The following is a 17102-nucleotide window of genomic DNA, read 5'->3' as shown; positions in this document are numbered from 1 at the left end:
TTGAAAAGGACACAGAGGCTGCAAAGCGATATAGACAGGTTAAATGACTGGGCAACAAGATGGCAGACAAAATACGAGGGAAGTGTGAGTTTATTTACGTTGATCCTAAGAACAGCAAAGTAGGACATTTTTTAAAAGGTGTGAAATTTGTAGATATTGATGTTCAAGAAGACTAGGTGTATTTGTATAAAGTTAACATGAATGTACGACAAGCAACTAAGAAAACAAATAGTATGTTGGTCTTTATTGAAAGGGGACTGGAGAACAAAAATATAGTCTTGCCACAATTGTATGGAGCTTTGGTGATTCCACGGAATACTGTGCACAATTCTGGCCTCCATATCTAAGCAAGGATATACCTGCATTGGAAACAATACAGCGAGGGTTCACTGGATTTTGTTGAGAAGGTTGCCTATGATGAAAGGCAAAGTAAATTGGTCTATAGTCTCTAGTTTTGAAGAAAGGGAAGTGACTTCATTGAAACCTTCAAGATTATGAAGAGGCTTGACAGGGTAGATATGGGACATTGTATCCCCTGACTGGGAAATCTAGAACATAGAGACATAGCATCAGGATAAGGGGCAGATCATTTAGGACCGAGTTGGAGAAATTCCTTCTTTGGAATTCTCTACTGTACAGGATTGTTTGTGCATGATCACTGGATATTAATTGGACAGCTCTACCAAAGAGCCAAATTGCCCCCTTCTGTGCTGCATCATTGTATTATTCTTTTAATTAGATACATATAAAGCAGACACGTAATCTGCCAGCACACAATGTTGATTAGCAAAATCACAGATGTTATCCAGTCTGTCTGCAATTGCTTTTTTTTTAAAAACATCTTTGAAGGCAAAAGTAAACACCAAAGATTAAATCCAGATTTCCCTGCACATTTTGTGCTTATGCCAAAACTGCTACCATAGTCCTCAGTGAGTAAAGACTAATCAATCAAGCAGAGAGCTAAAATAAATGGCAAATGTTGGAAAACTAAAACAAAAATAGAAAATATTGAAAACACAGACCGCGTCTGTCAGAATCTGAAGCGAGAAAAGACAGCTGGATGTTTTAGTTTGGGATTCCTTGGCGCTCCACTCAAAACACTAATTTTTCTTCTCAAATGCTGCAACACATTTTCTTTTCATTCAGTAAATGTTGATTTGCCTCTCAACATAACCTTTGTGATTGATCTCCCATTGTCAGCAATTAGCACAGGGCTAAATAGCTGGCTTTGAAAGCAGACCAAAGCAGGCCAGCAGCACGGTTCAATTCCCGTACCAGCCTCCCCGAACAGGCACCGGAATGTGGCGACTAGGGGCTTTTCACAGTAACTTCATTTGAAGCCTACTTGTGACAATAAATGATTTTCATTTCATTTCATTTCAATGTTGTCACAAGGCTAACTTAGAATACTGGCACTAATAAACCATTGTAAAAGAACATTTTCCCAATATATTAGTATTGTGCCAATATACATCTTGTGTTAAAATTTCACTGGGGGGTTGGTTAGCTCAGTTGGTTAGATGGTTGTTTCGTATTGTGGAGTGACACGAATAGCGTGGGTTCAATTCCCATACCAGCTGAAGTTATTCATGAAAGCCCCGCCATCTCAACCTTGTCCCTCACCCGAGGTGTAATGACCCTCAGGTTAAATTGCCACCAGTAAACTCTCAAAGGGGAAAGCAACTTATGGTCCTCTGGGATTGTGGCCAATATTTGCATTTATTTATACTCTCGCTCCATTATCTCAAATCTCCTACCACTAATAGGATATGTGGGTTAACTGACTCCACGCAGCCCAAATTTGGAAGCATACCATTTATAGTTGTGCTTCTGGATGTATAATAATAATCTTTATTATTGCCACAAGTAGGCTTACATTAACACTGCAATGAAGTTACTGTGAAAATCCCCTCATTGCCACACTCCGGCGCCTGTTCGGGTGCACTGAGGGAGAATTCAGAATGTCCAATTTTTGACAGTTTGCTGAAGGTGGTCAAATTCACACACCTACCTCCAACTTTGCGTCCAAATCTGCATCAGACGCCACCACATGCTCATCCTCTTTCTTTCCTGTTGCTTTGATGAGTGCCTGCTTTGTCTTCCAGTATTTCCTCTGCATCTGGCTCACCACAGACTTATCGTCATTGAGAACATGTCGATTAAACATTTCTCCAGAATACCTGGTGACAAGGACAGCCAGTCACTTATTGCTTCAAATGCCCCAAAGTTTTTATTTTTTTCCCCACTCACAGATTCGAAATTACGTCATGTTGGTGAACTCTGCTTTAATTCACAGCCTTAAGATATCCCATAATCATGCTAGGTCCTATGTTAAATTCACATATTCTGGGTGCACCAACCAACAAATAATGAGGAGTCACCACTATCAAAGGTGTCTTTTAATCTGTATTTGATAAGGGCCTGCCTCCTTGTCTTGCCCCATGCTTCACAGGGAGCGGTATAACCACTGGTCTCTTTCTCTCTCCTAAAAGAGAAGGCAATGCCTTTGATCCCTCGTGCACTATGGCTCATTACATATACTGGACACATATCAGAGGCAGAAGTCTAACTGCAGTTTTCTGAGCCCCGTGATAGCAAGACATCAGCAGCTATCATTTATCTGCTATTTGATTCAATTTCTGGAGTAGATTATTTCAGGCCTTTCAAGTTTTTCTTTTATAAATATTTTTATTCTCCTTTTTCATATTTTCTCCCAAATTTGCACCCACCAACAATAAACAATTAGCAGTAACGAATACAATGTCAATCCTCATATCAACAACAATCCCATCCTCCCACCAAACCCCCAAACAACACCTTGCATGTTAACATAAACAAACAACAAAAAGGAATCAGGAATCACCCATAGTCACCATTAACACATACAGTTCCCCTCCCCCCTTCCCCAACCCTCCCAACCCCCCCCCCCCCCCATCCCCATCCTTCCCCCTAATGTCCGATGTTATCCAATTCTTGAAAGTGCATAATGAATAACGCCCATGAATTGTAGAACCCCCTCCATTCTTCCCCTCAGTTCAAACTTAACCTTCTCAAGAGTTAAGAATTCCAACAGTTCCCCCCGCTGCGTCAGGGCACAGGGTGGAGAGGCCGCTCTCCATCCCAACAGGATCAGCCTTCGCGCGATCAACGAGGCGAAGGCTGGGCAGCACGGTGGCACAGTGGTGAGCATTGCTGCCTATGGCGCTGAGGACCCGGGTTCGAATCCCAGCCTTGGGTCACTGTCCATGAGGCGTTTGCACATTGTCTGCGTGGGTTTCACCCCCAAAAGATGTGCAGGATAGGTGGATTGGCCATGTTAAATTGCCCCTTAATTGGAAAAAATAATTGGGTACTCTAAATTAATTTTTAAAAAAAACAAAAAAAAAACGAGGCGAAGGCTACAACATCTGCCTCCGCACACGTTTCCAAACCCGGCTGGTCAGACACCCTGATTATGGCCTCCCGAGGGCCCGGGTCCAGTTTCACGTGCACCACTTTAGCGATTACCCTAAAAACCTCCTTCCTGTAATCCTCCGGCTTTGGACAGGACCAAAACATATGAACGTGATTAATGAACCCCCCCCTCCCTCCAACGCTCAGACACATCTTCTACCCCCTCAAAGACCTGGCTCATCCTCGCCCTTTCTCAGCTGTGCTCTGTATACCACCTTCAGCTGTATCAGCCCCAACCTCGCGCACAAGATGGAGGCGTACACTCTCCGGAGCACCTCACACCAGAACCCCTCCTCCATACCCTCTCCCAACTCTTCCTCCCACATTGCCTTGATCCCTTCCAGTGGTGCCTTCTCCTCTTCCAAAATAGCCCGTAAACCGCCGACACTACGCCCTTCTCCAGTCCCCTTGTCGTCAGCACCACCTCCAGCAATGTGGAAGCTGGCTCCTCCAGGAAGATCTGTATCTCCTCCTGGCATTTCCTTCTGTATCTCGAACCTACATGTATCTCAGCATTTCCCCCTGCTCCAGCCCATACATCGCTCCCAGCTTCTTCAATACTGCAAACCGGCCCCCAAGAAACAAATCTTTAATATCTTAATCCCCTTCTCCTCCCATCTCTGAAAATTTCCATCCTACTTCCCTGGCTCAAGTCTGTGGTTCCCCCGAATCAGCATTTCCCTTGACCCCGCCCCAACCCAAAGTGTTGGCGAAACTGTCTCTAAATTCTCAATGAAGCTATTATTACCGGACTCCCTATTTCCCCAGGGTCATCGGAAGGGCTCTGTTGCTAGCGCCTTCAATCCCGATCCCCTACACAAACTCACCTCTATTCTGACCCAGCTCCACACCTTCTCCACCTCCACCGCCCAGTAATAATACATCAGGATCGGAAGACCCAAACCCCCTGCCTGCCTTCCCCTTTGTATCATCACCTTTCTAACTCTGGTCACCTTCCCTCCCCATATGAACAAAGTAATCATTCCTTCAATCTCTCTAAAAAAAAAATACATTTGGCAGGCAAATCGGCAGGAATTGGAAAATAAACAGAAATCGCGGCAACACGTTCATTTTAACCGCCTGTACTCAACCCGCCAGTAACAGAGGGAGACCATCCCACCTCGCCAGATCAGCTTTCACCCTCCCCACCAAACTACAAATGTTGTACCTACGGAGCTCCCCCACTCCCGAGCAACCTGCACCCTCAGGCACCTAAAGTGAGTCCCTGCCCTATGGAATGGCAGCCCCCCCATCCCTGCTCCACCCCCAGCCAAGACACCACAAAATACTAATTCTTGTCTAGATTTAGTTTGTATCCCAACAAAGACCCAAACACTCGAAGCAGCTCCAATATTCCCCCTATTGACACACTTGGTTCCGACACATATAACAAGTTATCGGCATATAAGGACACCCTATGCTCTATCTCCAACCCCCCCCCGCACTATCCTTTTCCATACCCCCGAACTTCTTAACGCGATGGCCAATGGCTCAATTGCGAGTGCAAACAGCAGGGGGGACATTGGACATCCCTGCCTAGTCCCATGGTGGAGAGTAAAGTATCTCGGGCTGATGTTATTTGTGCGGACATTTGCCCGTGGCTCTTATACAGTAGCTTTACCCAGTACACAAATCGTGGACCAATCCCAAACTGCTCCAGAACTGCCATCAAGTATCCCCATTCTACCTGGTCAAACATATTCTCGGCGTCCAATGCCACAACCACCTCTGTTTCCTTCCCCTCCGCCGGTGCCATAACCATATTCAATACCCTCCTAATGATCAAAAAGAGCTGCCTCCCTCTCACAAACCCCGTCTGATCTTCACCTATCACCTTCGGGAGGTACTCCGCCAGCCTACCTGCCAGTACCTTCGCCAATAGTTTTGCATCCACGTTTAAAAATGATATGGGCCTATATGACCCATCGGATCATTATCTTCTTTTTTTTTTATAAATTTAGAGTACCCAATTATTTGTTTTCCAATTAAGGGGCAATTTAGCATGGCTAATCTACCTAACCTGCACATCTTTGGGTTGTGGGGGTGAAACCCACACAGACATGGGGAGAATGTGCAAACTCCACACGGACAGTGACCCAGGACCGGGATCCGAACCCGGCTCCTCAGCGCCGCAGTCCCAGTGCTAACCACTGCGCCGTTTGCCGCTCCCCATTATCTTTTTTAAGCAAAAGGGAAATCGATGCCTGCCCCGAAGTTTGTGGTAACACCCCCTTCCCTATTTCCTTATCGCCTCCTCAAACATCCCCACCATCAGGGGTGTCAGCTTATACGGGCCTTTCAAGTTATAAGGTTTTTAAGCTTTCTCCCTAGTCATCAGGGATGGAAATGCAAACATAATTAATTGGGGGAGGGGCAGTTTTCATTGGCGGAGAAAGATTTCTGTTCTTGTACAGAGTGAATTTTAAGTTAAGGCAAAGACCTGTAGCCACTTTCAACCCGATTCAAAACTTCATCAGGTAGAAAAGTGGTACTCAAGTGTGCTAGTTCAGGGTGGAATTCACGCCAATTCCAAGTGTTGGGGATGTTGTCTTTTAAGTGCGCAGGAATTTGTGAGATGACTGGGGGAGGAGTGATCAGAAGGCCTTTTTACTAACTATAAATATTTATCTTGTGGCACAATTATGATTTAATCAATCCACTGTTCAGGCTGAATAAAGATATGCAGACAAAGTATATAGCTGGTGTTTTTGGGAGACTATTTTAAGATTATTTTGGTGGATATTAGAGAAAGATATTGGCTCAAGAGGAAGTGGATGGGGGAATTCTGGGAAAGGGGTGGGGGGTGGGGTAGCTTGCTGTGGGGACTGGGGGTATGCCCTTTGTCCCACCCGATGGGTAGGGCTGGGTGCCACCTTGGGAGGGGTGGGGGAGTGGGGTGGGAATCACCACCGATCCGTTTGGTGACATGGAACGTGCGGAGGTTGGGGAACCAGGTAAAACGGGCGAGAGTTTCAGCTCACTTGAACAGTGTGAGGGCTGATGTGCTGCTGTGGCAGGAGACTCTCTTAAAAATAAAATAAAATGGGCTTCCGGTTGCGTCTATGCCTGGGTAGGTCGCACGGTCGGCAGCTCCCGCCGATAACAGACTTTCGGGACCTTTTAAGGAGCCCCAGCAGCATTTGGTCGACGATTCCCGGTGTGGGAAGGTAGCAGTGAGGGTCTCCCAGCACTGTATGGAGTGGACTAGGAGCAGCGCCGTCAAAAGAGAGAAGAGAGAATGAGCGCGAAAAAACAAGATGGCAGCGGGCGGGGATCAGGCAGCGTGGGCCCAGTGGTCACGGGAGCAGCAGGAGTTTTTAAGAAGCTGCTTTGCTGACTTGAAGGCGGAGATGTTGGCCCCTACGAAGGCGTCGATTGAAAGGTTGGTGGAGACCCAGAAAATGCAGGGGATGGCGATCAAGGAGGTGCAGCAGAAGGCCTCTGACAATGAGGACGAGATTCTGGGACTGGCGGTTAGAGTGGAAGCGCGAGGCACTACACAAAAAATGGCAGGAGAAGCTGGAGGACCTGGAGAATAGGTCGAGGAGGCTGAACCTGCAGATTCTGGGTCTCCCTGAAGGCGTGGAGTCGTCGGATGCTGGGGTGTATGTGACCATGATGCCGAGTACGCTGATGGGTGTGGGGGCTTTCCCGAGGCCCCTGGAGATGCATGGAGCACACAGAGTCCTGGCCAGGAGGCCGAGGGTGAACGAGCTGCCGAGGGCGATGGTGGTGAGGTTTCACCGCTTCACCGACACGGAGCGTGTCCTGTGATGGGCAAAGGAGCGGAGCACCAGGTGGGAGAATACCGAGATCCGTATTTATCAGGACTGGAGTGCAGAGCTGGCCAAGAAGCGGGCAGGATTCAACCGGGCTAAGGTGGTCCTCCACGGGATGGGGGTGAAGTTCGGGCTCTTACAGCCGGCGAAACTGTGGGTCACATACCAGGACCGACACCACTATTTTGCTACGCCGGATGAGGCGTGGACTTTCATCAAAAACGAGAAGCTGGACTTGAATTAATGGTTTGCGGCATGTTATGGGCGATGTTGGTGGGGGAGAGGGGGCGATGTTTGTTTGGGTGGGGGTTTTTCCCCGCGTTTTCTTGGGACTGTGTGGGCCCGTGGCCCAGGGCCCTCGGGGATTGGGGTGAGGTCGCAGATGAGAGGAGCTGCGCCACAGGGGGTGGGACAGCCCAGACAGGGAGCGTGGCTTTTTCCCGCGAAATGGTGGGGGCGGTACCCGAAGCGGAGTAGCGGTATTGTGTTTGATGTCCGCATTGGTCTATATGGGGGGGGGGGACTTTCTTTACTCCACTTTGGTGGGGGGAGGGCTGGAGATTTGGATGGGAAATCCAAAGGGGGATTGGAGGCGGGAGAGGCCAGGATCAGCATGAGTCAGCTGACTTATGGGAGTGCAATGGGCCGGGTAGGGGGGTAAAGCAGTTGCTTGGCCGGGGGTGGGGTGGGGGCGATCCGGCTGATCACGTGGAACGTGAGAGGCTTGAATGGGCCGGTCAAGAGGGCCCGGGTGTTTTCGCACTTAAAGGGGCTGAAGGCAGACATTGCCATGCTACAGGAAACACACCTGAAGATCGCGGACCAAACTAGGCTGAGGAAGGGATGGGTGGGACAGGTTTTTTACTCAGGGCTGGATGCGAAAAACAGGTGTAGCCACCTGGGTTGGCCACTCCCCTAGTTTAAAATGGAGATTCGCAAAGAACGCAGGGAAAAATGGACAGGCTCAGAGAAGCAAGCAGTTTGCAAAGTTTTCCTGTATATTCGACTCGCAGAAAGCAGACAGCATTGAAACCAGCAATCTGAATATTAATGAGCGATTCCCGGGTACAATGGTAACAATCGAGAATGGTCAAAACAAGTCAGACTCCTCGGCACCAGCAGGAGGCCAAGACAAAAGATGCTAACGAGTACCCAAGGAACGCCCAGCGATCAGGGAACAGCCCCAGTATTGGGGAATTCAAACCGATCGATTGGTACGTGATCCAATCTATTGGAGTCAGGAACGGGGTCCGCCCAAAAGGGCGCGAAGCCCCTGCGGCCTATAAAAGACAGGTCCCAAGTTCAATTCAGTCTCTTGGCTGGCCCTCCCAGCAGAACATCTTAGCAGCTTGAAAGAATTCTTGACCGTGAAAAGGAGAGGCCTGGCTAACAGCTGCACCACCAAGTAAGTGTCCAGTCAATGCACGCTACGAGATAGGCGCTCCTGACCCTTAGTCCATACCAGTTGGAAGCCTGCAGCCCAGGATTGAACAAGAGGCCATTGTTCCCTGACCCAGTGGGTTCTTTTCCAAAGATAAGTATTGGCCTGTAGTGGTAGAGATAGTCTAGTTTTGTAGTGTTTATGCATGAGTAGCGATTAACTGTGTATATAATAAACGTGTTTTGATTTGAACCTTACTAACTGGTGTATTGAGTTATTGATCAGCACTTGAACTTGAACCTCATGGTGGTATCATTAAGATACCTGGCGACTCTAGAGCAAGGTAATAAAACAGAGCCAATTGAGTGTAAAGCACACTCAACAGAACAAGCAACACAGGGGGGTCACAATGCTGGTGAGTAAGCGGGTGGCATTTGAGGCGGTGGGTATTGTGGTGGATAATGGGGTCGATATGTTATGGTGAGTGGTAGGCTGCAGGGGGCCCGGGTGGTGCTGGTGAATGTGTATGCTCCGAACTGGGACGATGCAGGGTTCATGAAGCGGATGTTGGGATAGACTTTTTCATGGTAAGCAGGGCGCTAATCCCGAGAGTGGATGGGGCGGAGTATTCAGCCATTGCAATCTCGGACCGTGCCCCGCACTGGGTGGTCCTGGGGATGAGGGAAGAGAGAGGCCAGCACCCGCTGATGCGAATGGACGTGGGATTACTGGCAGACGGGGAGGTTTGTGGGCGGGTCTGAGGGTTCATCCAAAGATATGTGGAGGCCAATGATAATGGGGAGGTGTCGGTGAGTGTGGTCAGGGGGGAGTTAATCCCAATCAGGGCCCACAGGGAGAAGAAGGAGAGGATGGAGAGGGAGAGATTGGTGGGGGAGATACCGACGGTGGATAGGAGATATGCGGAATCCCGAGGAGGGGTTGCTGAAGGAACGCCGGAGCCTCCAAACGGAGTTTGACTTACTAACCACGGGAAGGCTGAGGCCCAGTTGAGGAAGGTACAGGGAGCAGTGTATGGGCCGATGGGTTCCCCGTTGAGTTCTACAGGAAGTTCTCGGAGCTGTTGGGCCCACTGTTGCTGAAAACTTTTAACGAGGCTATGGAAAAGTGAATCCTTCCCCCGACGATGTCGCAGGTTTTGATCTCGCTTATCCTCAAGCGTGATAAGGACCCGTTGCAATGCGGCTCCTATAGGCAGATTTCGCTCGGATGCCAAGCTATTGACCAAGATCCTGACCACTAGGATTGAGGATTGTGTCTCGGGAGTGATTCATGAGGATCAAACAGGGTTTGTGAAGGGCAGGCAGCTGAATACGAATGTGCAGAGGCTCTTGAATGTCATCATGATACCCTCGGAGGGGGCGGACGCAGAAGTGTTAGTGGACGCGGAGAAGGCCTTTGATCGGGTGCAGTGGGAGTACCTGTGGGAGGTGTCTGGCAGGTTTGGGTTCGGGGAGGAATTCATAGGGTGAGTCAAATTGTTGTACCCGGTAGCGAGTGTTTCAACGAACCGGCTGCGGTCAGAGTATTTTAGGTTATATCGTGGAATGAGGTAGGGGTGCCCTTTATCCCCCCCCTCCTGTTTGCCCTGGCGATTGAGCCGCTGGCCATGGCATTGAGGGAGTCCAGAAACTGGAGGGGGTTGGTTGGGGGGGGTGGGGTGGCATCGTGTCTCACTATATGCGGATGACCTGCTTTTGTACATTGCGGATCTGGTGGAGGGGATGGGGATGTCATGCAGATTCTTAGGGATTTTGGAAACTTCTCGGGATGCAAGCTAAATATGGGGAAAGGCGAGCTCTATGTGGTGCATGCAAGGGGCCAGGAAAAAAGGTCGGGGGAGCTACCGCTCAAGAAGGCGGAGAGGAGCTTTCGGTACTTGGGTATCCAGGTGGCCAAGAGTTGGGGGGGTCTTGCACAAGCTCAATTTAGCGCGGCTGGTGGATCAGATGGAGGAGGACTTTGGGAAGTGGGACATGTTGCCACTCTCCCTGGCGGGCAGGGTGCAGTCTGTAAAGATGACAGTCCTCCCTAGGTTCCTGTTCATCATCCAGTGCCTGCCCATTGTCATCCCCAAGTCCTTCTTTAAGCGGGTAAACAGGTGTATTACAAGATGTGTGTGGGCAATAAGACCCCGCGGGTTAAGAGACTGCTTTTGGAGTGCAGTCGGGTGGGGGTGTGTGTGTGTGTGTGTGTGTGTGTGTGGTTCCAGGTAAGATAGATGGTGGGTTCCTAAGCTGGCATAGGGCGGGAATCAAAAGGATGGGGGACTTGTTTATCGATGGGACATTTGCTAGTCTGAGGGCGCTGGAGGAAAAATTTGGGCTACCCCCGGGGAATACCTTTAGGTACATGCAGGTTCGGGCGTTCGTGAAAAAGCAGGTGGGGGAATTCCCACTGCTGCCTTCTTGGAGGATACAGGATAGGGTGGTCTTGGGCGTGTGGGTGGGGGATGGCAGGATATCAGAAATATACCAGGAGCTGCAGGAGGCGGAGGAGGCCTCGGTAGAAGAGCTGAAGGCTAAGGGGGAGGAGGAGCTGATGAGGGCCTGTGGGCTGACGCCCTGGGCAGGGTCAATTCCTCCTCATCTTGTGCCAGGCTTAGCCTGATTCAGTTTAAAGTGGTGCACCGGGCGCATATGACAGGGGCGAGAATGAGTACGTTTTTTGGGGTTGAGGACAGGTGTGTGAGGTGTTCAGGGAGCTCAGCAGACCATGCCCATATGTTCTGGACATGCCCGGCACTTACGCAATTTTGGAGAGGCTTTGCAAAGGTCATGTCCAAGGTCTTGGATATTCGGGTAAAACCAAGTTGGGGGATAGCGATATTTGGGGTATTGGACGATCCGGGAGTGCAGGAGTCGAAAGAGTCCGGAGTTCTGGCCTTTGCCTCCTTGATAGCCCGGAGAAGACTCTTGTTAATGTGGAGGGACGCAAATCCCCCAAGCGAGGAGGCTTGGATCAGTGACATGACGGGATTTCTCAGGTTGGAGAAGATAAAGTTTGCCTTGCGAGGGTCTTTGCAGCGGTTCTCCAGGCGGTGGCAACCGTTCCTTGACTTTCTCGCGGAACGTTAGGTGGAGTTGGGGGGGGGGGGGGGGGGGTGTTGTTGATTTCATGTTATTGTAAGGGGCGGGTGCCCCATTTTGTCTTGTTTTGTTTATTACATTTTTTAGTTGGTTAGAGGGTTAAGTTGTTTTTGTTGACATATTGCTTTGTTCTATTTGCATTATTTTCTCTTTTGTAGTGTTTTGTAAAAATTACTGAAAAATCTGGAATAAAAACATTTAAAAAAAATAAAATAAAAAATAAAATAATCTTTATTATTGTCACAAGTAGGCTTACATTGACACTGCCATGAAGTTACTGTGAAAATCCCACAGTCGCCACATTCCGGCGCCTGTTCGGGTACACAGAGGGAGAATTCAGAATGTCCAATTCACCTAACAAGCATGTCTTTCGGGACTTATGGGAGGAAACCGGAGCACCGGGAGGAAACCCACACAGAGTGAAGGACCAGGTAAGGCTCCATAAGGGTTGGGTCGGTCAAGTATTTCACTTGGCTTTGATATTAGGATCCGGAAGGTAAAAATACTGTTTAACATAAGAGTCCGATTTCAGATGCAGAAGGTGGTGCCTGACCAGGGGGGGTAGATATGTCATGCCCACAGGGGTGCTGAAGGGTAAGTCAGTGTGCTTTTGGCAAATATATACACTCCAAATTGGGATAGTGTAGATTTTATGAAGAGGATGGTGGCGGCTTTTGCGGATATGGATATGCATCAGTTGATTTTGGGGAGACTGGAACGCAGTCTTGGATCCGAAGATGGACCGTTCTAAGCTAAATTTATTGTCCCCTTCAGGGGCCAGCTGAGGTGGCAGGCAACCTCCCAAAAGATCGTCCAGGTGAGGGATATAGGAGGTGGGCTGGTGCCGCACCAAACCAGGTGAACGGGACGTTTTGAGACGTTTTTTAAAAATTCATTTACGGGATGTGGGCGTCGCTGGTTAGGCTGCATTCATTGCCCATCCCTAGTTGCCCTTCAGAAGGTGATGGTGAGTTTCCTTTTTGAACGGCTGCAGTCCTTGAGTAGGTACACCCACTGTTCTGTTAGGTAGGGAGTTCCAGGATGTTGCCCCAGTGACTGTGAATAAACGGCGATATATTTCCAAGTCAGGGCGGTGAGTGACTTGGAGGGCAACCTTCAGGTGGTGGGGTTCCAGGTATCTGCTGCGCTTGTCCTTCTAGATGGTAGTGGTCGTGGGTTTGGAAGTGCTGTGTAAGGAACCTTGGTGAGTTACTGCAGTGCATCTTGTAGATGGTATACATGGCTGCCAATGTTCGTCAGTGGTGGAGGGTTTGAATGTTTGTGGAATGGGGAGCAATCAAGCAGGCTACTTTGTCCAAGATAGTGTCGAGCTTCTCAAGTGTTATTGGAGCTGCACTCAGCCAAGCAAGTGCAGAGTATTCCATTACTCTCCTGACTTGTGCCTTGTAGATGGTGGACAGGCTTTGGGGGAGTCAGGAGGTGAGCTACTTGCCATAGGATTCCTCGCCTTTGACCTGCCCTGGTAGCCACAGTATAATTTTTCTAAATTTAGAGTACCCATTTATTTATTTATTTTCCCAATTAAGAGGCAATTTAACATGACCAATCCACCTAACCTGCACATCTTTGGGTTGTGGGGTGAAACCCACGCAGACATGGGGAGAATGTGCAAACTCCACACGGACAGTGACCCAGAGCCGGAATTCAAATCTGGGTCCTCACTGCCACAGTCCCAGTGCTAACCACTGTGCCACATGCCGCCCTGGTGGCCACAGTATTAATACAGGTAGTCCAGTTCAGTTTCTGATCAATGGTAACCCCCAGGATATTGATTGTGGGTGATTCAGCGATGGTAATGCCATTGAATGTCAAAGGGCAGTGGTTAGATCATCTCTTGTGGGAGATGGTCATTGCCTGGCACTTGTGTGGCGCGAAGGTAACTTGCCACTTGTCAGCCAAAGCCTGGATATTGTCCAGGTCTTGCTGCATTTGAACACGGACTGTTTTATCATCTGAGGAGTCGCGAATGGTGCTGAACATTGTGCAGTCATCCGCAAACATCCCCATTTCTGACCTTATGATGGAAGGGAGGTCATTGATGAAGCAGTTGAAGATGGTTGGGCAGAGGACACTACTCTGAGGAACACATGCAATAATGTCCTGGCGAGGAGATAATTGACCTCCAACACCATAACCATCTTCCTTTGTGACAGGTATGAATGACTCCAACTAGCGGAGAGTTTTCCCCTGGATTCCCATTGACTCCAGTTTAGCTAGGCCATACATGGTCAAATGCTGCCTTGATGTCAAGGGCAGTCACTCTCACCTCACCTCTGGCATGCAGCTCATTTGTTTGAACCAAGGCTGTAATGAGGTCAGGAACTGAGTGACCCTGGCAGAACCTAAACTGAGCAGCCTTGAGCAGGCTACTGCTCACTAAGTGCCGTTTCATAGCACAGTTGATGACTCGTTCCTTCACTTTGCTGATGTTTTATGAAAGGTTATACAGGTCGGAGCCACCAGAGGATGTCAGGCATGGGGGAGTTCCTGAAGGGGTTGGATTTTCCCACATCGGGGGACGAGGATCTGGAAGGGTTAGAGGAACCATTGGGGTTGAGGAATTTCAGATGGCAATAGGATGGACAAGGCACCGGGGCTGGACAGGTTCCCGGTGGAACTTTTTAAAAGTTTGCCTACTGGTTGGTATTGTTGTTATTGATTTGAAGATTCAGTGGCGTGGGGGTCGCTCCTGGAGGTGAAGGATAAGGATCCAGTGGAGTGTGGGTTGTACCGGCTGCTCACGTTATTGAATGTCAATGCAAAGATTTTGGTTACGGTGCTGGCGCTCAGGTTCAGGGGGTGTCTCCCTCAAGTTGTTGAGATGTTACGGACATAATGGCCCTGTTGTAGTAGGTTTGGGACCTTCTCCAGTTAGAAGTTAAATTTAGTGAAAAGAGTCTGCTTTTTCGTTTTTTAAAAATATATTTTATTACAAACATGTATCAAAACAGGTTACAGCGAATAAACACCCTGGGAAACATACTTCCCAACAATCAACTATACAGTCTGTTCAAATTTTTCCCCTTTTACACCCCCCCGCGACGAACAGCCCCTCAAACACGGTCACAAACATCCCCCACCTTTTCTGAAACCCCCATGAAGAGCCCCTTAACTCATAGTTTATCTTCTCTAATCGCAGGAAGTCGTACAGGTCACCCAACCAAGACACTACCCCGGAGGCGATGCCGACCACCACTCCTGAAAAATTTGCCACCGTGCAATCAGAGAGGCGAAGGCCACGCCATCAGCCTTCCTCCTCTCCATGAGCTCCGGCTTCTCTGAAACCCCAAACATTGCCACCAAACGGTCCGGATCCACCTCCTCCTCCATTACCCTGGTTAAGACCGCGAACACTCCCGCCCAGAATCTTCCCAATTTTTCGCAACCCTAAAACGTATGTGAGATTCACTGGCCCCCACCCAAACCTTTCACACTCATCTGCTATGCCCTGAAAGAAACCACTCATTCTCGTCCAAGTCATATGCACCCTGTGTACCAACTTAAATTGTATCAGGCTCATCCTTGCACAAGAGGAGGTCCTGTTTACCCTACGCAGTGCCTCACTCCATACTCCCCAATTGATCTCCCCTCAAAACTCCGCTTCCTATTTCTCCTTGATCTTCACCACCCGCTCGCCTCCCTGCTCCCCCAGCCACTTGCATATCTCCCCAATTCTTCCCTCCCCTTCCACATCCGGAAGCAGCAGTTGCTCCAGCAGGGTGTATGAAAAGAGGGTACCCCAGCGGGGAAGGGACCTAATCAAAAGTAGGAGGGACCTTAAGCAAGGAGTCAGGAGGGCTAAAGGGGGTCACGAAATGTCATTGGCAAACAGGATTAAGGAAAATCCCACGGCTTTTTCCACATATATAAAGAGCAAGAGGATAGCCAGGGAAAGGGTTGGCCCACTCAAGGACAGGGGAGGGAATCACTGCGTGGAACCAGAGGAAATGGGCATGGTACTGAATGAATACTTTGCATCAGTTTTCACCAAGAGGAGGACTTGGTGGATGATGAGTCTAGGGAAGGGTGTGTAGGTAGTTTGGGTCACAGTGACATCAAAAAGGAGGTTGGACGTCTTGAAAAACATTAAAGTAGATAAGTCTCCAGGGCCTGATGGGATCTACCATAGAATACTGAGGGAGGCAAAGGAGGAAATTGCTGGGGCCTTGACAGAAATCTTTACATCTTCACTGGCTCCAGGTGAAGTCCCAGAGGCCTGGAGAATAGCTAACGTTGTTCTTTTGTTTAAGAAGGGTAGCAAGGATAATCCAGGAAATTATAGGCCACTGAGCCATACGGTCAGTGGTAGGAAACCTTTTGAAGAGGATTCTTCGAGGCAGGATTTACTCTCATTTGGAAGCAAATGGTTTTTGTGAAGGATAGGTCGTGTCTCACAAACTTGATTAAGTTTTGAGGGAGTGACGAAAAGAATTGATGAAGGTAGGGCAGTGGGAGTTGTCTACATGGACTTCAGTAAGGCCTTTGACAAAGTCCCTCATGACAGACTGGTACAGAAGGTGAAGTCACACGGGATCAGCGGTGAGCTGCCAAGATGGATACAGAACTGACTCGGTCATCAATTCAGAGGATACAGAAGAATATAGATCAGTTGGAGACTTGGGCGGAAAGATGGAGATGAAGTTTAATCCAGACAAATGTGTGGTAATGCATTTTGGTAGGTCTAATGCAGGTAGAAAATGTACAGTAAATGGCAGAACCCTTAAGAGTATTCACAGGCAGAGGAATCTGGGTGTACAGGTCCACACATCATTTAAAGTGGCAACACAGGTGGAGAAGATAGTCAAGAAGGCATATGGTATGCTTGTCTTCATCGGCCGGGGCATTGAATATAAAAATTGGAAGTCATGCTGCAGCGATATAGATCCTTAGCTCGGCCACACTTGGAATATAGTTCGATTCTGGTCACCACACAACCAGAAGGATGTGGAGGCTTTGGAGAGGGTGCAGAAGAGATTCACCAGGATGATGCCTGATATGGAGGGCATTAGCTATGAGGAGAGGTTGGACAAAGTCAGTCTGTTCTCACTGGAACGACGGAGGTTGAGGGGCGACCTGATGGAAGTCCTAAGACTTATGAGGGGCATGGACAGAGTGGATAGTCAGAAGCTTTTTCCCAGGGTGGAAGAGTCAATTACTAGGGGGCATAGGTTTAAGTTGAGAGGGACAACGTTTAGAGAAGATGGGTGATGGAAGCTTTTTTTTTTTAAACACAGAAGATAGTAGGTGCCTGGAACACATTGCCGGAGAAGATGATGGAAGCAGGTACGATGGTGACGTTTAAGGGGTGTCTTGACAATAGGATGGGAATAAAGGGATATGGATTCTAGAAGTCTGGAAGGT

The 17102-nt window shown here is 48.8% G+C and overlaps 1 protein-coding gene across 4 annotated transcripts in view; it reads right to left on the bottom strand.

Moving 5' to 3' along the window:
• ical1 (islet cell autoantigen 1-like) overlaps positions 1-17102 on the bottom strand; it is a 185919-nt gene that overhangs the window by 146792 nt on the left and 22025 nt on the right. For all 4 annotated transcript variants that reach the window (XM_038786907.1, XM_038786891.1, XM_038786882.1 and 1 more), the window contains exon 3: positions 2012-2180. In XM_038786907.1, coding sequence (XP_038642835.1) covers positions 2012-2180 — 169 coding nt within the window. The remainder of the gene's footprint in view (positions 1-2011; positions 2181-17102) is intronic.

The sequence above is a fragment of the Scyliorhinus canicula genome, chromosome 2, assembly GCF_902713615.1.
Source record: "Scyliorhinus canicula chromosome 2, sScyCan1.1, whole genome shotgun sequence".
In the NCBI taxonomy this organism is placed as follows: Eukaryota; Metazoa; Chordata; class Chondrichthyes; order Carcharhiniformes; family Scyliorhinidae; genus Scyliorhinus; species Scyliorhinus canicula.
This window is presented reverse-complemented; position numbering and strand designations above follow the sequence as displayed.